General features: G+C 42.0%; 1 protein-coding gene across 1 annotated transcript in view; it reads right to left on the bottom strand.

The window, feature by feature from the left end:
• The window catches only part of CPM (carboxypeptidase M), a 129741-nt gene that overhangs the window by 17306 nt on the left and 88097 nt on the right, over positions 1-24338 (bottom strand). The window contains exons 3-6 of the mRNA XM_077265249.1: positions 23048-23145; positions 14197-14369; positions 10572-10756; positions 3603-3746 (exon numbers count right to left, since the gene is read on the bottom strand). Coding sequence (XP_077121364.1) covers positions 3603-3746; positions 10572-10756; positions 14197-14369; positions 23048-23145 — 600 coding nt within the window. The remainder of the gene's footprint in view (positions 1-3602; positions 3747-10571; positions 10757-14196; positions 14370-23047; positions 23146-24338) is intronic.

Genomic DNA, 24338 nt, shown 5'->3' with positions numbered 1-24338 from the left:
AAGCATTCCAGCTTCTTGAAACTAGCCTGAAGGGCAGTTTCACACAGCTGATATTTATGGCCCAAGTTTGCGTATGCACTAAAATGTCCAGAAATGCTAAGGGTATGTGCCCACCTTCAGGATGGCCGGCGGTTTGGACGGAGCGGCAAACCCGCTCCGCCCAAAGCTCCGCCCCCTTCTGTAGACGCAATGATGCCGGATGTGTTCATTGCACACATCCGGTCTCATCGCATCCCACACATAGGGCCCTGTGTTTTACCTTGCGGCGGTGCAGCGTCGCCGCAAGGTAAACGGACATGCTGCTATCTTAAAAGACGCGCAGCATGTCCGGAATCGCAGGGCCGCCGGGTGCGTGTTACCATGCATAGTGGAGACGGGATTTGATAAAATCCCCTCCACTATGCTGTAACATCTGGATGCTGCATGTTTGACGCTGCAGCTCTGCGCAGCGTCAAACACGCAGCGTTTCCTGAACGTGGAAATATACCCTTAGGGTCTCTTAACCCAAAATCAACAGATGCACAATTGAAGTGTAGTGGTTGGTGTAGACATATATTCACTACTCAAGGTTGAAACTGCAACATCAAGAAGGAATAGACAAGGAATTATGGAAATCACAGGATAGATAGACATGGTAATGATCTGCAAATGATGACAAAATGGAAACAAAATGTTCAAAACACTTTGATGTTCTGCACTCTAAATACACTTTGGCATGCAAATCATAAAAATCCACTGTCAGTAGCTGCCTTTGCAGTTGCCAACCGATGACATCCCACGTGTGCCGTTATGTCATAGATTACCCTACTAAATACTAGTATGTTGCATATAACAGGAGTGATCAAATCATACAAATAAAGGATATTTCAAACACTCACCATTGCCTGGGACTCCCATCAGCCTGCATTATGTGAACGAGACACACAATAAAAGTTGTAATCAAGTGGCTTGTAATCTGCTGATAGGAAAAGCTGAAAAGAGCTCATCTACTAATTATAAAAGTATGTGCAAACAGATTTTTATTTTTTAAGCATTAAAAAAAAAAAATTCAAATTGAAAAAAGCATCAAGAAACACTCCTTCTATTCTAGTGTTTCTTTTTAAAACATTTTTGGAGACTTTTTCTACTGAAACCTTTTTTGCAGCATTTTGATGGAAAAGTGCCTTGTATGGATTGTTTTCCATCAGAAAATGCTTCAAAGAAGTGACCAGCGCTTTTTAAAATTTGAAGTAAAAGAAAAACGCTCAAAACAGTGAACATAATATGACCAGCAATGTGGTTTAACAATAAAAGTGAATAGGAAGTCTTTCAAGTAGTTGTTTTTTTTTAGCAATTTTTCTTGTCTTTTGATAGTAATCGCTCTAAAAAACTGTGTGCACATACCTTGAAACTATATGATGATACCCAAAGATGAACCAAAGCTATTAATCCAGTAGACAATATTCCTATGTTTGGTATAACAGACCAATACATCTGTCATTTTAAAAGAGAAGGGCACCTGTTTGGGGTGGGCAGGTGCATTATTTTTCTTAAAAGCATATGCTTGTGGCTTTTTTATTTTGCTTAATTAAAAATGTTGCATTGTTCATCTTATGTAATTTGTGTTGTTTTGTCTATTGCCGGCTGCAGAATGATTTAACTGAAATTCCGTCAGTGAGTCAAATATACTGTATGCGTTTAAGTTAAATAAAAAGCAAAAATGCCCTTGAAGATCTCCATATACTTTAAAAGTATGCTCCAATTAAGTCTTTCAAGTGGCATACTTCAGGAAACATTATGGCATTCAAACAGGATACTTCAGTAAACTCTTCTTTCCTCTGGTGTTTGCAATCCTTAAGCCTTTTTTTCTTGGCTGTTTCCTGAATGCTTTTTCAAAATACTTTTTCCACTAACATTTTTTCAATCTCTGTCTGTTGATGTTACGATAGGGTTTACCCTTTATAGAAGTTGCCCTCACTCTCTCCATGTGACTGTCAGTAACCTCTCCCTCATTCTGTATGTCACCATGTTAAGAAGTACACGTCTACATCTCTGGTTCAGAATAAGATCTTTCTACCTACAGTATTTGTGCATAACTACACGAATTCAGCTAGAAAATAAACGTCCTTCTGGAATCTTCATACGTGCCTCCTGCAGTTGAGTCAAGCTATCTGATGATAATACTACATGTGAGTAATGGTACATAAAGACAGACATAGAAACGAAGTCTCTAGCACCCTGCACTTGCAGCTTAGTTATGGAGTCAGAATAACCACTCAGTCCGAGGCAATATTCGAACTTGTGAACGGTCCCATAGACTATTATAGGTACAAGTGCTATCTGTGAAAAAAATGGCGAGCACTCGTGTGTGAATGAGCCATAACAGTTCAGTCTCCTGACCTCATGCTTAGAATCAATTAACATATTTCAGAGGACACAGAAGAAAGAATAATCGCAATATTATCCCAGCACACAAACTGTACTGGTTCCAGTTGGTCATAGATGCTTTACTGGTAGATCATGTAAATTATACCAGAGCATAGAGGCTGAGATGTAGGTATCAAGATGGAGTCTGATGGAAAGAAACAAGAAACTGTACTACATGGAAGTGAGTATACTATCGAAAAAAACAAGAAGTGTTGAGTGTACCAATGCTGTGCTGACCTTTAGGCTATGTGCACACGTTGCGGATTTGGCTGCGGATCCACAGCGGATTTCACGCTGGGGATTTGCAGTTTTCCATGTGTTATACAGTACTATGTAAACCTATGAAAAACCAAATCCGCAGTGCACATGCTGCTGAAAAGCTGTGGTTTATTTTCCGCAGCATGTCAATTCTTTGTGCGGATTCCGCAGCGTTTTACACCTGTTCCATAATTGGAGTCCGAATGTGTAAAAAACGCAGGTGAAATCCGCACAAAATCTGCAGTAAATCCGCAGGTAAAACGCGGGGCGTTTTACATGCGGATTTGTCAGAATCCGCGCGGAAAATTCTGCAATGGAATCCGCAACCTGTGCACATAGCCTCAGACTTCGCAATTGATGTGGCTTATAATGTTCCAAATTGAGACATTATGGCTCAAAAAAAAGCTGGTCAAAATTAAGCCAATCAGGAAATTCTGTATTTGGGAAAAAGTTAGTCTGAATCTGAGCTAAATGTTCACCATGATAAATTTGCACCTAGTCTAATGCTAGACAGTTTTAATACATCTGCCTTTCTGTTTTGGAGATCTGCAAATCCATATGTCCTCTTTTGTACTAGGATTCGTACTTTTGTTTAATCTAAAACACAATACAGAATATTGGATCTCCTAAATCTAATGTGAATGTTGCCTAAAACTGTCCATACAAAAAAAATTGATGTTAGAAGATCCTAAAGAAAATTAGATGTGCATTGCACAATGACAGGCGTTCGTACAAACGAGGATTGGGCATTATGGATTTTAAGGAGTTTTATCCTTTGTTACCTGCAAGCCAATTAATTGTCTTATGTGTATGGGTAACTTCACCGACAATTACTCTCAATCACTTTGTCAAAACAACTTTACACAAACATTATTTAAAGAGTATAAAATGCTATATAATAGACAGGCTTATATGCTTGCATACATGACTGTCCTCACCTTTAACTGTGTACCAGTCAGCCCCGGATGTAATCCCATTAGCAAAATTGCCTGAGCTAGGACAAGAATTTCCACTGTATATTTCAGCATTATTTTTGGAATAGAGGAGAGCTACGTAACTCAACACATCATTGTCTGGGGGTGCTGTTTAAAATAGAGATTAAAATGAGTGAAATATTCTAGTAAAGTTAGTACTGTCATCTTAGCATGTACACATGACACAGAAACATATCTTTCATTTAGTACCTTTTTGTCTTAATGCCATCTTCACATAGCATTTTACCCTACATTCAGTAGCTGCCTCAGGGCTTATGTCCAAACCCCCCAAAATGGATTCAGGCGTATGCACTGATGGAGCCATTGATGGCAGTGATGCAGATGGAGTCACAGTATGTTCTGTTGAAAATAATTAGTAGCCGTATATATGCCTATTGGAGGTAGTCACCAAAATTATAGTAGACACCTTTCTGCCTGCCTTAAAGAGAACCTGTCACCAAAACTCTAATTTTATTAAAAAATATAGTTATATGTGTGTTTAGATAGATATTGACAGCTTTGAAAGTCAGTATTTTACCTAAAAATAATTTTTTTTTGTACCCATTTTTCAGTGGAAGAGCACCACCATCTTGTGTGCTACGCGACTTTTCAGTGTCCTTTTGCACCATGCATGATTCTAATTCACAGACAAAAAACAAACACGCTGGCCCCTTACTGCTACTTTATTAGGAGACTTTTCTCTGCGTATCTGCAGCTTCACTATCTTCTAATGACACACTGGTCTGTGCTCTGAATAGAGTGAGAATCATTTGATCATAGCATAGACCAATGTGATGTGATAGACAAAGAAGCTGCTAACAGGCAGGGACAACTGTAATGTACACATGGTTGCTAGAGCAATGGTGATCGACTGACTGAACCCCCTCTCCCCCTATATCACCCTTGACTGTACCCCCTCCTGTGTATCACCCTGACTTAGCCCCCTATCCAGTATTACCCTGATTACACATCTTCCCTGTATCACTCCTTACTGAACCCCCTCTCCCTGAATCACCCCCAACTGACTGAGCTCTCTCCTTAAGTATCACCATTGACTGAGCCCCTCTCTCTGTATCACCCCTGACTGAGCATTTGCTTCCTGTATCACCCCTGATTGAGCCCTCTCTCCCTGAATCACCCCTGACTGAGCATCTGCTCCTTATATCACCCCTGACTGAGCTCCCTCCCCCTGTGTCGCTCCTGGCTGACTGAGCCCCCTCCCCCTGTATCATACCTGACTGACTGACTGAGCCCCCTCTCCCTGTATCACCCCTGACTGACTGAGCCCCCTCTCACTGACTCACCCCTGACTACACCCCTTAAACCTGTATCACCCCTGACTGCACCCCCTCCCCCGTATCACCCCTGACTGACTGAGCCCCCTCCCCCTGTATCACCCGTGATTTGCTGAGCTCTTTCCCCTGTATAAGCCCTGACTGCACCCCGTCCATCTGTATCTCCTCTGACTGACTGAGCTCCCTTCCTGTATCACCCGACTGAATCCCCTCCCCTGAATCACCCCTGACTGACTGATAATCTTCTTCCCCTCTCCTCCTGTATCACCCCTGACTGCACCCCCTCTTTTGTAACACGCCTGATTGCACGTCTTCTCCTTATTACCCCTTTCTGCACTCGCTAGCCCATATCACCCCTGACTGAGCCCCTCTCCATGTATCACCCCTGACTGACTGAGCCCCCTCCCCCTGTATCACCACTAACTGACTAAACGTTTTCTTCTCCCACTACTAACAAAATGAGGCCATCATAAAAAGCTATGGCCTTCTATGTGGTAGAAAGATTACTGTAAAAAGTGTATGGCGGTAGTGAGGGAAAGATCTTTTGATATCACTCCAATGTCGTACATAAAGGATTTAGGGCCCCCACCACTATGAGTGGGTACATTCACATAATGTATTTGCTGCAGAACTTCTACGATGGAAATTCCACAGGCATTGTGCAGATACAGCTGCATTTACTACCACACAATGATGCACCTTTACTACTGACCTGATTGATCCTTTGTATTACATAGGATGAAGATGGTCATATCAAATCTGCAGCGTCGGATTTTTTCAGTGTATGGAAGAGATGTCCTAAAATCCCTTCCATTACACTGGAGGTATAAATGAATAAACCATCGTTTCAGTGGTTAATACGTATCAGGGGACATTTATCATTGAGTTTGCACCAAAATGTGCCTCCAGCTCTTCCTATAACATTGACGTATACTACCTTATCCTATACCCTGATATTAGCGTGTTTTACCGCATAATTGGTGGTCTTGTATTTATTTCTATGTAGCTACATAGTGGGCCCCAAGAATGATTTCCTCTGGATGGCCCAAAGTGTTCCAGTCTGACGCTGTATACGACTTAAAATGATGTATGAAAGTGCAGACTCCGTCAGTATAATTACATATGCCTGAATCTCGTTTTAAAGGACATAGAACCACTGAACGTAAGGTTAAATGTGATGGGAACATTGCCTATCTAATATATACAGCAGTACTTTCCAAAAAAGAGTGCTCTGGGAGGCTTTGTCTGTTACAGTTAGGTCCATATATATTTGGACAGAGACAACATTTTTCTTATTTTGGTTATAGACATTACCACAATGAATTTTAAACAAAACAATTCAGATGCAGTTGAAGTTCAGACTTTCAGCTTTCATTTGAGGGTATCCACATTAAAATTGGATGAAAGGTTTAGAAGTTTCAGCTTCTTAACATGTGCCACCCTGTTTTTAAAGGGACCAAAAGTAATTGGACAGATTCAATAATTTTAAATAAAATGTTTATTTTTAGTGCTTGGTTGAAAACCCTTTGTTGGCAATGACTGCCTGAAGTCTTGAACTCATGGACATCACCAGGCGCTGTGTTTCCTCCTTTTTGATGCTCTGCCAGGCCTTCACTGCAGTGGTTTTCAGTTGCTGTTTGTTTGTGGGCCTTTCTGTCTGAAGTTTAGTCTATAACAAGTGAAATGCATGCTCAATTGGGTTGAGATCAGGTGACTGACTTGGCCATTCAGGAATATTCCACTTCTTTGCTTTAATAAACTCCTGGGTTTCTTTGGCTTTATGTTTTGGGTCATTGTCCATCTGTAGTATGAAACGACGACCAATCAGTTTGGCTGCATTTGGCTGGATCTGAGCACACAGTATGGCGGCTCTGAATACCTCAGAATTCATTCGGCTGCTTCTGTCCTGTGTCACATCATCAATAAACACTAGTGACCCAGTGCCACTGGCAGCCATGCATGCCCAAGCCATCACACTGCCTCCGCCGTGTTTTACAGATGACGTGGTATGCTTTGGATCATGAGCTGTACCAAGCCTTCGCCATACTTTTCTCTTTCCATCATTCTGGTAGAGGTTGATCTTGGTTTCATCTGTCCAAAAAATGTTCTTCCAGAACTGTGCTGGCTTTTTTAGATGTTTTTTAGCAAAGTCCAGTCTAGCCTTTTTATTCTTGATGATAATGAGTGGCTTGCACCGTGCAGTGAACCCTCTGTATTTACTTTCATGCAGTCTTCTCTTTATGGTAGATTTGGATATTGATACGCCTACCTCCTGGAGAGTGTTGTTCACTTGGTTGGCTGTTGTGAAGGGGTTTCTCTTCACCATGGAGATTATTTTGCGATCATCCACCACTGTTGTCTTTCGTGGGTGCCCAGGTCTTTTTGCATTGATGAGTTCACCAGTGCTTTCTTTCTTTCTCAGGATGTACCAAACTGTAGATTTTGCCACTCCTAATATTGTAGCAATTTCTCGGATGGGTTTTTTCTGTTTTCGCAGCTTAAGGATGGCTTGTTTCACCTGCATGGAGAGCTCCTTTGACCGCATGTTTACTTCACAGCAAAACCTTCCAAATGCAAGCACCACACTTCAAATCAACTCCAGACCTTTTATCTGCTTAATTGAGAATGACATAACGAAGGGATTACCCACACCTGTCCATGAAATAGCCTTGGAGTCAATTGTCCAATTACTTTTGGTCCCTTTAAAAACAGGGTGGCACATGTTAAGGAGCTGAAACTCCTAAACCCTTCATCCAATTTTAATGTGGATACCCTCAAATGAAAGCTGTAAGTCTGAACTTCAACTGCATCTGAATTGTTTTGTTTAAAATTCATTGTGGTAATGTCTATAACCAAAATAAGAAAAATGTTGTCTCTGTCCAAATATATATGGACCTAACTGTATGTTTAGTGCTGTACAAAGCAAAGGCAGAATGAAGTCCAGATAGACTCCAACAGTCAGCTGGGCTGCTCCCTTTAGCTTCTCCATAACAGTCTGTGCTTCATTGATGCATCATCGCAGGAAACAGTAAAAAATCCATAAACCCATATGTGGGAGCCGGTCTGGACTTCATACTGTGAGAAATTCAGGTTGCATAACACAGCTGACGGTCCCCCTAATGCAGAATAATTAGTAGCGCCATCTTCTTCTCTAGTACACTCCAAGTTAGCACAGACATAGTAACATAGTTATTAAGGTTGAAGGAAGACTTTAAGTCCATCTAGTTCAACCCATAGCCTAACCTAACATGCCCTAACATGACGGTGAAAAAGAAACTCAATCTTATTTTACAGCCTTGAAGAAAACACATTCTTCTATGGAAAATACAAATGTTTATACCGAGTGTTTTCTTAATGTTGTATACGATAAAATTTCTTAAAAAAAAGAGGTTTTTTTTCCCAAGTATGAAAAAATAAATATATATTTTAGTAGCAACATAGTGGTGCAGCTTTTCACTGCAATACTACTGTTCTATGTAACGCTATGGGCTCGATACATGAAAGCTTTCTCAGCAGTATTATGATGTAAAAAGCTTTGAAAAATGGCATAATTATGGCGCAACTTAAGGCTGCACTAAAATTTAGCATCCTTTTTTCTTGCACTTTGCGTAATTTTCGCCCAGAACTGACAAAGTGGGTAAAAATTCATGACATGCGGTGGTGTTTGCTGGAGTAAAATTTGTGGCGTAGCCGACACTCAAATATCAAGGTGTACACCACTCCTCCAATGCTCCTAATTCATGAAAAAGTGTGTGCACCTTCAGGATTCTGGGGCATATGACTCCATCCCATCTCTTCATCAAGATCGGTGTGAATACCGCCAGTCTTGATGAATCAGGCTGTATACATACCTCCCAACCGTCCCGGATCCCGCGGGACTGTCCTGATTTTGACAGTCAGCCCCGCGATCCCAGGAGGGACATTAGTTGTCCCGCACTACGTGCCTAGGGCGGGGACAATGCAGGGGGGGTACCTGAGCAAGGTTTGTGGCTGTTTTTTTTTTTTTTTTTTTAATAAAAGTTGGGTCACCCCCAGACCGCCATGCATACAGGAGGGGGGGAATATGAGCCATACAGACGGGGGGGGGGGGGGGAATATGAGCCACGCATACAGGAGGGGAGGGGGAAATATGAGCCATACATACAGGGTAGGGGGGGAATATGAGCCATGCATACAGGAGGGGGGGGAAATATGAGCCATACATACAGGAGGGGGGGAAATGTGAGCCATACATACAGGGTAGGGGGGGAATATGAGCCATACATACAGGATGGGGGAATATGAGCCATACATACAGGAGGGGGGGAATATGAGCCATACATACAGGAGGGGGGTCAGTATACAGTATTAAGCATCATGTGGGATCATTATACAGTATGGAGAACTGTGTGGCCATTATACAGTATAGAGCATCATGTGCAGCCATTATACAGTATGGAGCATCATGTGCAGTCATTATACAGTATAGAGCATCATGTGTGGTCATTATACAGTATGGAGCATCATGTGCAGTCATTATACAGTATGGAGCGTCATGTGTGTTCATTATACAGTATGGAGCATCATGTGCAGTCATTATACAGTATGGAGCGTCATGTGTGTTCATTATACAGTATAGAGCATCATGTGCGGTCATTATACAGTATGGAGCATCATGTGCAGTCATTATACAGTATGGAGCGTCATGTGTGTTCATTATACAGTATGGAGCATCATGTGCAGTCATTATACAGTATAGAGCATCATGTGCGGTCATTATACAGTATGGAGCATCATGTGCAGTCATTATACAGTATGGAGCGTCATGTGTGTTCATTATACAGTATGGAGCGTCATGTGTGGTCATCATACAGTATGGAGCATCATGTGGGGCCATTATACAGTATGGGGCACTGTGTGGCCATATTTTTTTGTTTATAATTATTGTATATGAAACAGTGTGATCGGCAGTGCTAAATGGGCGTGGTTGGGACGTGGATATGGGTGTGACTAATTATGAATGGGTGTGGTCAGAGGCGTGGCCTAAAATTTGCCGCGGAGCGCTTCGCGCGCCGCAAACTTTGTCCCTCTTTCCCATGTTCAAAAGTTGGGAGGTATGTGTATGTTAAAGGGACTCTGTCACCTGAATTTGGAGGGAACAATTTTCAGTCATATGGGCAGGGTTGGCGGGTTTTTGATTCTCCCTTTCCTTACCCGCTGGCTGCATGCTGGCTGCAATATTGGATTGAAGTTCTCTGTCCTCCATAGTACACGCCTGCGTATGGCAAGATTGCCTTGTGCAGGCGTGTACTACGGAGGAGAGAGAATTAACTTCAATCCAATATTGCATGCAGCCAGCGGGTAAGGAAAGGGTGAATCAAACACCCGAAAACCCTGCCCATATGACTGAAAATTGTTCCCTCCAAATTCAGGTGACAGAGTCCCTTTAATTGATGTGGACAACTCCTGCACTTTTCCTCTGCATACCTGCAGAAGGAATCATTGTAGACATTCTGTAGTTCCTAGGTTGTGTTAGTATCTAAAACCATTCTACTTTCTTGTGTTAGAGGCATTCACATTATAGAACATGCTCAATGTGGGAATTGTAGATCTGTTTCACTGTATATCAGAGATTCGTGAGACATAAATAGAATCTTACCAGTATACGAGTTATCATAAGGGTAGCTGGCGACCATAGCGCCACCATGGAAATTAGCAGAGAGCACAAAACTTTCAGTGGTAATCCAGTCTATAACTGCTTGTGTTTCTGGCTGGATCACATCCGTGTTCACTTCAAATGCATCTGGAAAATTCCTGTTCAGATCATAGCCGTTTTTATTCATCCTAAATATTGAAATTTGAAGGTATAAATTGAATGTAGAATTACAAAATATCTTCAGATGTGAACAAATAATGACATTAAGTATAGTACGTTTCCTGTGCAACACACTGCATATATGGCATAAATACAGGGAACTCCACAGTAGAGATGAGCGAATATGTTCGGAAAATGATTGCCAAATCCGAATGTGCTATATTTGTACCATATTCGTGCCGATTTTATGTTTGATGATCGTTTCTGAACATATTCGCTCATCTGTACTCCAATGGCGATCGGCTATGTTTGGCAAATATGGCAATCGTAATCCGAACCGAATATTGAAATATTGGCTCATCTCTACTCCACAACAATACATTTCTTCTGAAGGCTAATCACTTTGTGTGATGGATCAGGACCCTATCAGAACAGTGAAAAGGTTGTGCACCAGTATTATAAAATCATGTTCAAGATCATATATGAAACCTAGTGGTACATTGTAAAATAAATTCTTATTCTAGCAGGTGTTTCAAGGCCTTTGGGCAGATATGATTAAAGGGGTATTCCTTTCTATGCATTTATGCCATGAATGTCTAATACAGGCTGGTCCAAACTCTGGGACTCACACTTATTTCCAGAATCACGGTTTCCAAATTCTCTGTAGAGGAAACTGTTGGCTATGCATCCAAACGTAGAGTACACACGGAAAGGTGATCACGCATGTACTGGGTCTCTTCATTTCTCTCAAAGCATCACTCAAGAGTTTGGGTTTTCTTTTTCAGCGCTGCAGTGGCGCCTTAAATGTAAGCCCCCTGCTGTCATTCTTATACTCTCCTTTAGGCAGCTTCACCTTTTACTGACACCACTCTAGTCCAGTGGTGCCATCTTGTGCCCATAACGTCTGACTGGCTGGAAGTCAGCAGCTACGTCACAAGTAGTGATGAGCATCTTGGGCGTGCTCGTATGTTATGTCCGGGTCTCTGCGGCGGCATGATGTGCAGTTGTTAGACAGCCTGAACACGTGGGGATTCACTAACAAACAGGAAATCCTCATGTGTGTTCAGGCTGTCTAACAGCCGCAAATCATGCGGCCACAGGGACTGGAACATAAAATACAAGCACGCCCAGATAACACCTGAGCATGTTCGGATAAGATGTTATCCCAGCACGTTCGCCCGTAACTAGCCACAAGTAGCGATGAGCGAGTATACTCATTACTCGAGATTTCCTGAGCATTTCCGATTTGTGAGTGCTTGGAGATTTAGTTTGTGTGGCCGCAGCTGCATAATTTGTGGCTGCTAGACAGCCTGAATACATGCAAGGATTGCCTGTTTGTTAGGCAATCCCCACATGTATTCAGGCTGTCTAGCAGCCACAAATCATGCAGTTGCGGCCACACAAACTAAATCTCCGAGCATGCCCAAATCCTCGGAGACCACTCGAGCATGCTCGGGAAATCTTGAGTAACGAGTATACTCGCTCATCACTAGTCACAAGCCCTCAATGCAAGTCTATGAGACCCAGAACCAGACCAGAAAGAGGCTCTGAGCTCTGAGATGTATTGAAAAGCGAGTTCAATCGTGCTCCATGAAACACTGGAGCTGCCGACAGGTCACTTTTCGCTGATGAGCGACACTGGAAAAGGATGAAAGTGGCGGCAGGTGAGAATATGAACGGGTGCAGGGGAATTACATTTTAAGCACCACTCTAGGGGTGCAATAAAAACAAATGCTGAAGTGGTGCTTTAAGGGAGGTACAAAATGAAATTGGTATTCTTGCTTGGCTATTTCATTTTTCTTCATAGGTACAGGACTGAGAAGTTGGATACTTTCCTATTAAACAATTATGGCCTGTGGGTATGCAAGTCAAATATCTTGATACATCTCAAATGACTTTAAATATTCATTATCTCAGATCCAGAAATATTGCTAGAAATGTGCTAGCCAAGGCAGGGTGGCTCGTCGGCTCCACTCGGGGTACCCGAGGATATGCCCCACCAGCTCTACCTAGCTTTGTCCATGCTCACTTCATCAAGCATATAAAAGTTGTAGATGCACCTTGGTTAAACTAGAGAGACAGGGTACAGGAGTTATTTGAAAACCGTAACTAGATAACCTAGCTGTATTGTCAGAATTTAACACTACTGTATTTTTCTACAATCTTTGATTTACTAATCATTGAAATATTGGTAGAACCGAGCTATTTATTATATACTTCTATATACATCAGTGTTATGTAATTTTACTCCCTACAAATCCTTCATGGTATACACTATAAATAATAGAAATAATTATCTTTAATTATCTTAAACGTATATTTAATGTGAAACAGTTGTTTTTAATTTTATAAATGAATAGTACACAAGAAAATAGGAAACTTTGTAACATATCAGAGAAATCTGCTTCTTTCTCCTCCTGGACTGTTCTTTCACTTGCAAAATTTTCAGTTCATGTGTAAAATCTGTAGTCGGTGAAGACATATTATTACATTACTGAGAACGTAGAATCGTATCAGTAGTAGCTGCCATCTCCTATCACCGTAATGTAAAAATCTGTGTTCACTAAATACATAAACCAATAAAGCAAACAAACAGCAAAGTAAACTGTCCTAAGGCATTCATATAGAGAAAATGCGAGAAAAAAAAAAAATCTTTATTCCAAAACCATTGTAAAGACTTTTTTTGCCCAAAAATGACCACACGGCTACCATGACACGTGAACTGGGAGCTCAGCCAGCGTGGCGTCACCGTCCCTGACCTCCGTGAAACTGAATATGAAGAGGAAGTCCGGGCTGCAGCTGATCTGACTTCCTCTTCATGTTCAACTGATACGAACGCATGAACAGTGATGCCAGCGCCGCGGCCGAGTGCAAATGCCAATGCCGCGGGAGCAGTGAAACACAGGTGGTGAGTATGGGCATTTTTGCTTTACTGGGGCCCAGGGTGGGGTCTGAGGGGGTTGTCTTAGTAGTGGGCAACCCTTTTAAATGTTGTGCTCTTGTCTTATTTATTAATTTGTAAACCTGCCTGCAGAAGAAGCCTCTGTGCTCTGAAAGCTCGCAAGTATATTTTTTCTGGTTAGCCAATAAAGGTATCACTCCAAGAATACTTTTGTCATTTTTGGGCATAAAAGTATTGAGATAGATTTTTCTCTCTAATACACTACAATTTTTTGTAGTAAAAAACCATTAAAAAACATGGAATAAAAAGAGATCCAAACAAGGAAAACAAAAAAGGTGGGTATGAAGTACAATGGATTGTGGCAACAATGAACAATGCAACTGAATACAGATTTTACACATGAATAGAGAATTTTGAAAGTGAAAGATCAGTCCAGGAGGAGAAAGAAGCAGATTTCTCTGATAAGATCTATTACAAGTTTTTCATTTTCATGTTTACTATTGATGTATGAAATAAAAATGTAAATGGCAGATACTTTTTAAACACTAAAATGTTTGGGTTACTTGCCTGCCATTAGTAGAGTCACAGTCAAGAACCGTTGAAGCTTCAAAGCCATCTGGGTTCATTGATGGCATAATATGTATTCTGGTATTGGTTATCAATTGTGTAATATTGTCATCATTTTGATAATTTGTCAGGAGGTAGTCAATCAGATGGAGAACTATCTCTCTCCCCACTGGCTAGATTAAACAAGACAAGAACATATATTTAAAAATCCTATATCACTTTATTCACTTATTTCGACCATTTAAAATAAAATTTTATAAAAAGGTTTTCTACTTCACACAATTAGTGCATATGGGTAGGATATGCATAAAGATATGATTTGTGGGAGTTTGACCATGAAGACTAGGAAAGTTGACTCTGCCTTAAAGGGGTTATGTTATCAAAATAACTCCTTTCCGTTTGTTCTGTAAGACAGCTGAGGAGAAGCCCCCAGATTCGCACCCCCCACAATCTTGTACCAACACGTTTATTTAAATTCCGAGTTCGCCTGAGTGCAGACTTAATGTATAATATCGCCTTCTGAATTGTAACTACTGACTGTTACGCAGACAGCAACGAAGCTCACTACCCTGATGTTTTTACCCTTTGTATGTGATGTATTTTGTATTTCTATATGTTTGACTTTTCCCGTGTCAAGTTATGTACTCCAGCCAACAATTGTTATATCTAACAATAATCCACTTTGTTTTTCTGTATGGAAAATAAATATATTGAAACTAAGACAGCTGAGGAGCCAAAAACAAGGGCCCACGGGCCGCACCGTGCTCTCTACTGCCCGCCCACTCACGCTACCTGCTGTCACCGCTCTCTGCAGCAGATGCAGACAGCGGTGAATACATTGGTGGAGGAGGGACCGCCAGCCCCTTCTTCTACCAATCAGCATGTGAGACAGGTGATGCGATGACATCATTTCAGTGCATCGGAGACAGTAGCAGATCGCGGGGGAATGGGAGCTAGGTGAGTATGTGGTATTTTTTCCCATGTGTATGGGATGTTTGAATGTACATAGGAGGCTATGTGGGGGCCCATACTATGTATAGGGAGGCTATATGGGGCTCATGCTGTATATAGGATGCTATATGGTGCTCATGCTGCATAAAGGAGGCTATGTGGGGCTCATATTGTGTATAGGAGGCTCAATCTGTATATCGGAGACTATATGGGGCTCATATTGTATATAGGGTGTGTGGTAGTTCAACTCACTTGGCGGTACACGGAGGTAGAAAACAGAAACGCTGTCTCTTTAAATCATAGGTTGGTTTATTATATGGCAGCATAAACCAACAAGAAGGGGAAGGTAAACACAGCCCTTCAGGCAAAAACAAGAAAACAACAAAGAAAACAAAAATGCTGTACACAGTCCATACGTTTGTGGGGAGCTGCACGTTCACAAACCACTGGAGAATACTCTCTCCAGCCCTGCTGAACAAAGACTGCCTTTGGAACCCAGCTAGTTAAGACCCAAACCATGTGACTTTTATCCCGTATGACTGATCACATGACTGATATCACACAGGTCCTGTCAGCACATGGCGATGCCGGGTCTGCAGGTGGGGATAAGGTGGACATCCTCTCACCCACTCTATGGAAGTCAACATAAAATCCAGCCCATTTATGCAACTTAGCTAAAACCTTACAACACGTAGTGTGCTGGAGGAAAATATTCTGGGTTTCACATCACTGACGCCATTAAGGGTATGTGCACACATTGCGGATTTGCCTGTGGAATTTTCTGTGCGGATTCTGCATCTCTTGGCAGAAAACGCAGGTCAAAATCTGCAAGGTTTTTTTGCGGATTTTGTTCGTTTTTGTTGTGGGTTTACTGCGGATTCTGTGCGGATTTCATGCGCTTTTACCCCTGCGGATTCCTATTATGGAATGGGTGAAGAAACGCTGCAGATCCGCACAAAGAATTGACATGGTCCTTTTTTTAATCCGCTGCGTTTTCCGTGCGGAATTTTCCGCACCAATAGCACAGCATTTTTTTTTCTATTGATTTACATTGTACTCTAAATCACTTGGGGATCTGCAGCGTTACTGCGCGGAATAAAACACTGCGGATCCACAGGAAATCTGCAACGTGTGCACATACCTTAAGAGTAGTGACATATACAGTTGTGCTTAAAAGTTTACACACCAGAATTTTTGCTTTTTTGGCCTTTTTTCAGAAAATATGAATGATAACACCAAAAGTTTTTCTCCAATCATGGTTAGTGGGTGGGTGAAGCCATTTATTGTCAAACTACTTTATCTTCTCTTTTTAAATCATAATGACAACCCAAAACATCCAAATGATCAAAAGTTCACATACCCTGATGATTTTGGCCTGATAACATGCACAGAAGTTGACACAAATGGGTTTGAATGGCTATTAAAGGAAACATCCCGACCTGTGACCTGTTTGCTTGTAATCAGTGTGTGTGCATAAAAGCTGAGTGAGTTTCTGTGATCCAGACAGACTGTTGAGTCTTTCATCCAGCCACTGACATTTCTGGATTGTGAGTCATGGGGAAAGCAAAAGAATTGTCAACAGATCTACGGGAAAAGGTAGTTGAACTGTATAAAACAGGAAAGGATACAAAAAGATATGCAAAGAACTGATAATGCCAGTCAGCGGTGTTCAAACTTTGATTAGCAAATGGAAAATCAGGGGCTCTGTACTGTAAAAACAAAACCACGGTCAGGTAGACCAACAAAAATTTTGTCCACAACTGTCAGGAAAATTGTTCAGGATGCAAAGAAAAACCCACAAATAACATCAGTTGAAATACTGGCCTCTCTGAAAACTAGCGGAGTGGCTGTTTCAAGATGCACAATAAGGAGGCACTTGAATAAAAATGGACTGCATGGTCAAGTTGCTAGAAGAAGGCCACAAAGTATCTTGCCTACAATATGCAAAACAGTACAGAGACAAGCCTCTAAACTTCGGGAACAAGGTAATTTGGATGAGGAGATCAAAATTGAACTTTCTGGCCACAACCATAAATGTTACATTTGGAGAGAGGTCAACAAGGCCTATAATGAAAGGAACACCATTCCTACTGTAAAGCACAGAGGTGGATTGCTGATGTTTTGGGGATGTGTGAGCTACAAAGGCACAGGAAACTTAGTCAAAGTTGAAGGAAAGATGAAAGCAGCACGTTATCAGCAAATACTGGAGGCAAATTTGCAATCATCAGCCCAGAAGCTGCGCATGGGACGTACTTGGATGTTTCAACATGACAATGATCCAAAACACAAGGCCAAGTCGACCAGTCATTGGCTACAGCAGAACAAAGTGAAGGTTCTGGAGTGGCCATCTCAGTCTCCTGACCTCAATATCATTGAGCCACTCTGGGGAGATCTCAAATGCGCAGTTCATGCTAACAGCTCAGGAATTTACAGGAACTAGAGGCTTTTTGCTAACAGAGTGGGCAGCTTTACCATCTGAGAAAATAAAGTACTTCAACTACATCTACCACAAAAGACTTCAAGCTGTCATTGATGTTAGAGGGGGCAATACACGTCAGAGCTGCCACTAGAAATTTTCTGGCCCCATACTGGCAAACTTTTTGGGCCCCCTAGAGACTCTGCCCAGGCTCCACCCCAGCTCCTCCTCCAAACCTCGAACTTTCCACAGTCCCACCACTGTTATGGACCTGGTGGTTAGGTGCACCCGGAATGACCTGATGGTTAAACTAGGAATCGGGACAAGCTCTGGGGAAGTGGGAACTCTGCTGACCGCAAACCCTACTTCTATCACACACACTAGAAATAGCCGTGGAGCGTACCTAACTCTGCCTAGACGCCTCTTCACAGCCTAAGAGCTAACTACCCCTAAAGATAGAAATAGAAGCCTTACCTTGCCTCAGAGAAATTCCCCAAAGGAAAAGGCAGCCCCCCACAAATATTGACGGTGAGTTTAGAGGAAAGTCACAAACACAGGAATGAAACAGGTTTTAGCAAAGGAGGCCAGTCTTCACTAAATAGTCAGAGGATAGAAAAGGGAAGTATGCGGTCAGCACAAAAAACTACAAAACCACGCAGAGTATGCAAAAAGACCTCCACACCGACTCACGGTGTGGAGGTGCAACTCTGCACCCCCAGAGCTTCCAGCTAGCAAGGAAATATCATGATAGCAAGCTGGACTAGAATTACCAGTAACAACAAATGAACTAGCAGGAACTTAGCTTCTGCCGGAGTAGACAGGTCATCTGAGAAGTCCAAGAGAGATCTGAACCAATACTGAGACATTGACAGCTGGCATGAAGTAACGATCTGAGTGGAGTTAAATAGAGAAGCCAGCCTAGCAATAAACGAGGGCAGCTGAGAAAGCCAACCTCAAGGACCAGCAGTTCCACTCAAAGCCACTAGAGGGAGTTCAAGGACAGAACTCACCGAAGTACCATTCATGACCACAGGAGGGAGTCCGAGAACGGTGTTCACAACACACCACCCACTCTTAGAAAAACTCATCTTCTACACCACATCCTCACCAATCTGATAGTAACAGTTCCCAGCAAACACCATATAACATACATAGCAAACAGCTTTAGTTTTGGCCAAAAGTATTTTTAAGCCACCACCACGACAAGGTAGACTCTACTCTAACCTATTAAACATTTCCAAAAATATCCAATACTCTTTTAAGGTATATTTTTATTTATTTTTCTTTAAGGGAATGAATACATATATTTTTTAGAATGACCATTAATACCACATACAAGGAACAAAAACTGTCACACCACGACCAGACCATATATTACCACCACATAGTGACCGACTAATACCACATACAAGGAACAAATACCTCCATACCGTGACCAGATCACATATTACTATCACAAAGTGACCAAATAATAATAATACCACATACAGGGAGAAATACCGGCACACCATAACCAAATCACATACTACCACCACATAGTGACCGGATGCTACAATACTGATCATTAATAATAAAAAACACACAACACTAATGCCATTATACACAGGAGCTCTGTATATAATGTCAGTGTACAGTTAATACAGTGATCACCAGTGACATTATATACAAGAGCTCTGCATATAGTGTCAGTGCACAGGTAATAGTGATCACCAGTGACATTATACACAGGAGCTCTGTATATACTGTCAGTGTACAGGTAATACAGTGATCACCAGTGACATTATACACAGGAGCTCTGTACATAGTGTATAGTGTACAGGTAATACAGTGATCACCAGTGACATTATACACAAGAGCTCTGCATATAGTGTCAGTGCACAGGTAATACAGTGATCACCAGTGACATTATACACAGGAGCTCTGTATATACTGTCAGTGTACAGGTAATACAGTGATACAGTGACATTATACACAGGAGCTCTGTATATAGAGTCTGTGTATAGGTAATACAGTGATTACCAGTGACATACTACACAGGAGCTCTGTATATAGTGTTAGTGTACAGGTAATACAGTGATCACCAGTGACATTATACACAGGAGCTCTATATATAGTGTCACTGTACAGGTAATACAGGGATCACCAGAGGCATTATACACAGGAGCTCTGTAGATATTGTCAGTGTACACGTAACACAGTGATCACCAGAGGCATTATACACAGGAGCTCTGTAGATATTGTCAGTGTACACGTAACACAGTGATCACCAGTGACATTATTCACAGGAGGTCTGTATATAGTGTATAGTGTACAGGTAATATAGTGATCACCAGTGACAGGAGCTCTGTATATAGTGTCAGTGTACAAGTAATACAGTGATCACCAGTGACATCATACACAGGAGCTCTGTATATAGTGTCAGTGTACAGGTAATGCATTGATCAGTGACATTATACACAGGAGCTCTGTATATAGTGTCAGTGTACAGGTAATACAGTGATCACCAGTGACATTATACACAGGAGTTCTGTATATAGTGTCACTGTATAGGTAATACAGTGATCACCACTGACATTATATAAAGGAGCTCTGTATATAGTGTACAGTGAACAGTTACCTAGAGCACCTTCTCCACTTTTTCCCTTTCTTCTACACTACACATCTGATTACAGACATGCACCCACCATAATATATAATTAAGTTATTTTTGCAATCCATCATTCCAAATATAAATTAAAATTCACCACTGCACCCCCACCAAGTATAAATAGCCATTTTCCCCACCTAATAAATATATACATTAATTAGCCCCTGTACTCTTTCCCCCAGTTCATTACCAGTCACTGCATCCTCAATGCTCCCCACTATGTGCCTCCCTCTCCCCCGATTCATTATATTTACAAGCCCTTTCTGCCCCAATTCATTGTCATGTATTCTCTCTCTCCCACCCCCACCCTCTATTCATCATCAACTGCTCTCCCCCACATTCAATACATCATTTACTCCCACCACCCTGAAAATTCAAATGCTCTCCCCATTCCCCACCTTCAGTTAAATTGCTGTCCCCGTCCCTCACTTCATCATTTGCAGTCCCCCTCACTTCATAATTTGCAGTCTCCATTCTCCCCCACTTCATCATGTGCAGTCCCCTTCTGTTCATGTGCAGTCCCCCGTCTCCTCCCTCACATCATCATTTGCAGCCCCCTCCATCATTTGCAGCCCCTCCTCCATCATTTGCAGCCCCCCTCCTCCATCATTTGAAGCACCACTCCATCATTTGCAGCACCCCTCCATCATTTGCAGCATCCCTTCTCCATCATTTGCAGCACCCTCTCCATCATTTGCAGCCCCCCTCCATTATTTGCAGCACCTCCCTCCATCATTTGCAGCCCCCCTCCTCCATCATTTGCAGCCCCCACCATCATGTGCAGCCCCCTCCATCATTTGCAGCCCCCTCCATCATTTGCAGCCCCCCTCCTCCATCATTTGCAGCCCCCTCCATCATGTGCAGCCCCCTCCATCATTTGCAGCCCCCTCCATCATTTGCAGCCCCCCTCCTCCATCATTTGCAGCCCCCCTCCTCCATCATTTGCAGCCCCCCTTCTCCATCATTTGCAGCCCCCCTTCTCCATCATTTGCAGCCCCCCTCCATCATTTGCAGCCCCCTCACCCATTTAATTCACTTTATAAAGAAAAAAAAAAACGTTTTTCATACTTGCCTCACAAGCGATCCCCAGCAGGCACAGCTCCTCTTCTTGTCAGGGTAGATGCTATACCTGGAAGTAGCCCATACATTGGGAATCAGCTAGACTGTATGGGCTGCTGACAGGACCTGGAAGGAGCCCATACATTCTAACACATTCACTACTGAAGCAGCTAGAATGGAGTCATAGCTGCGCAGCTGTCAAGGTAAGACGGCCGTGCACAGCTCTGAGAAAGCTCCCGGGCCCGGCGCCAACGTGTGCACCGCAGGCCCACAGCACACAGCACATTAGTGCAGGATGGGGCCCCATGAGCAGTAGCACAAGAGGCAGGGCCCCATACAGCAGTAAGGGCACTAATGCTCTGATGACAGCCCTGATACATGGTATTAAGAAATGGGGTATGTAAACTTTTGATCAGGGTCATTTGGATGTTTTGGGTTGTCATTATGATTTAAAAAGAGAAAACGCAATAGTTTGACAATAAATGGCTTCACCCAACCAGTAACCCAACCACTTCACCAAATTTGGGTGTATGTCCCAGCTTAATTTCATATTCATACTGTATATAGGGGAACTATGTAGGAAATCATACTGTATATAGGAGGCTATGTGTGAGCTCAAATTGTATATAGGGAGCTATGTGAGGGTTTTTATTGTATATAGAGAGGCTATATGGGGGCTCACACTGTATATGGGGGCTATATGAGAGCTCATATTGCATATAGAGAGGATATGTGGGGACTCACATTGTATATAGGGGCTATGTGGGGGCTTAAACTGTATGTGGGGGCTATATGGAGGCTCACATTTATATATTTTGCTATGTGGGGGCTCATACTGTATAAAGGGGTCTATGTTGGGGCTCATACTGTATAAAGGGTGCTATGTGGGGCTCATACTGTATACAGGGAGATTATGCGGAAATGGTATGAAATTGAAACTCAGATTACTAAAAAGTGTCACACATTTTCATTTTACAGGTATTTGAAAAATGATGACTGAATGGATGCAATAATGTTAGGCATCTATATAACAACTTCAGATATTAATACAGAAAAGATGCAGTTGCACATCTGGTAACAGATATTGTAATGCTGTAAAATCTGTATAAGTACTTTTTTAACTTTACATATATAATAATAAACTTATGATTTTTATGCAATGCATGCTGCCAATATTAAATTAGCATTCATAGTGCGTTTTTTCTTGCCACTGACTTTCATTGTGAAAATCAAGTATCTACCTATTTGTTTTAATATATGATGTACTACTATTAGCTTAATGCAGTGTTCCCCAACTCCGGTCCTCAAGAGCCACCAACAGGTCATGTTTTCAGGATTTCCTTAGTATTGCACAGGTGATGGAATTATCGCCTGTGCAGGTGATGCAATTATCACCTGTGCAATACTAAGGAAATCCTGAAAACATGACCTGTTAGTGGCTCTTGAGGACTGGAGTTGGGGAACACTGGCTTAATGCATTAGTATGTGACATTCTACTGTTATGTAAAGATATACAGTGTGTTCTACCAGCTTTCCATTAGATGTCACTGTTACTAAATAGTAGCCTAGCTAACTTGACAAAGAAGCCCTTGTGATCTAACACTACTGTTACTAACCAGCAGCTACCTCTACAATAAATGCAATTAAATATTCATATATTTCTGTTTATTAATTTCATTATTCACCGAGTCAGAATTTTCATCATTTACCTAGTATAATGAATTTAAAAGTGAAAGCAGTTATTTAGAGGTTATAAGATCTTTACAGAAGACACATACCTCATTTCCATGCATATTTGCAACATACTTAAATTCGGGAATTCCAATTGTATGCTTATTTGGGTATTTCCCCACAACCAAAACCCAAAGATCTCTACCTACAGAAAACAGTACATAAAAACATATTAGAAATATAAAATATTTACATTTTTTATAGTAGTAATGACATTAATGTAACCATAGTTTACTAGAAGAGAATTGAGAGCTTACCCTAGACTGCCAGTGCAAGTAAATCAATACATAGGGGCACCAAGGCAAAGCTTTAGGCATCAATATAAATTCCATTAAAGTTGTCTGAGCTTGTCAATTTTGCCAGAACTAGATTACCAACTAATGTGTAATATATTTGGTAACTAAAAGATTGGGCAATTTTTATTCTTCTGGGAGATCAGCCATCATCAAAAGTGTCATAAATGTTTGGCTGAGCATGAGAACTTTCATGCATGTCCATTCTGTAGTGCAGCGGTAGCACCCTATGCAGTGATGAGGCAGTGACCCAGCAAAGTTCCAACACAAAAGTCTCTTCTGTTCAACTCACAGCATTAATGTCCAACTTACAGCACTACACAGTACACAATATCCTCCGGATCGCAGCTGGGAACCATATCCTCCAGTTTCAAGATGATAAACACGCCAGTCCACCTCCAAAATCAGTTGGTCCAGACTGCACAGCTGTGTAGGCTTTGGGTTCCAGGCCTCTCAGCTGCTTGCCTGTGTTGCCTCACACAGGTGAAGCTCTGCAGAGCGGACTGCTCTGCACTCTAGCAAACACAGACTGACACTGACTCTGAACCTGACACACCCAAACCCTATACTGCAGGGTTTTTAAGTTGAATGTGTGGCCTTCAGCCACATGGAAACCCAGCCAGGAATGAAATGGACTGCACGACTACCATCCTGTAGTTCGTTTCAAAACACTAAGGCCCAGCAGGTTTTCTTAAATCTGCCCTGGACAAATAGCTTGTCCAGGACTAACACTTACTTTTATTCGGCACTGGAATCACAGCTACGCCTGTGACTGCAATGCACTCCCATGGCCTCAATGCGCCTCCATGCGCATCCTGGGGAGACCATACAGTGACCCCTACATGTAACACCAGTCACTGCCTCACAGTGGACAAAGCAAAACAGGTACTGCCTGAGGAACTCATTTGCTGAAAAGACATCTTTGGATCTCTTATACTGGTTCCCAGGGTTGCTCGCCATCAGACCTTTACTGTCCTTACTGTTGTATTGGGCCTGGTGAGCAGAAACAAAGAAGGGGCCCGGATCCAGAGTATAATGAAGGATT

The sequence above is a fragment of the Ranitomeya variabilis genome, chromosome 5 (assembly GCF_051348905.1).
Source record: "Ranitomeya variabilis isolate aRanVar5 chromosome 5, aRanVar5.hap1, whole genome shotgun sequence".
NCBI classification, from domain to species: domain Eukaryota; kingdom Metazoa; phylum Chordata; class Amphibia; order Anura; family Dendrobatidae; genus Ranitomeya; species Ranitomeya variabilis.
Note: the sequence above shows the minus strand (reverse complement) of the source record. Positions and strands in the feature narration are given on the sequence as shown.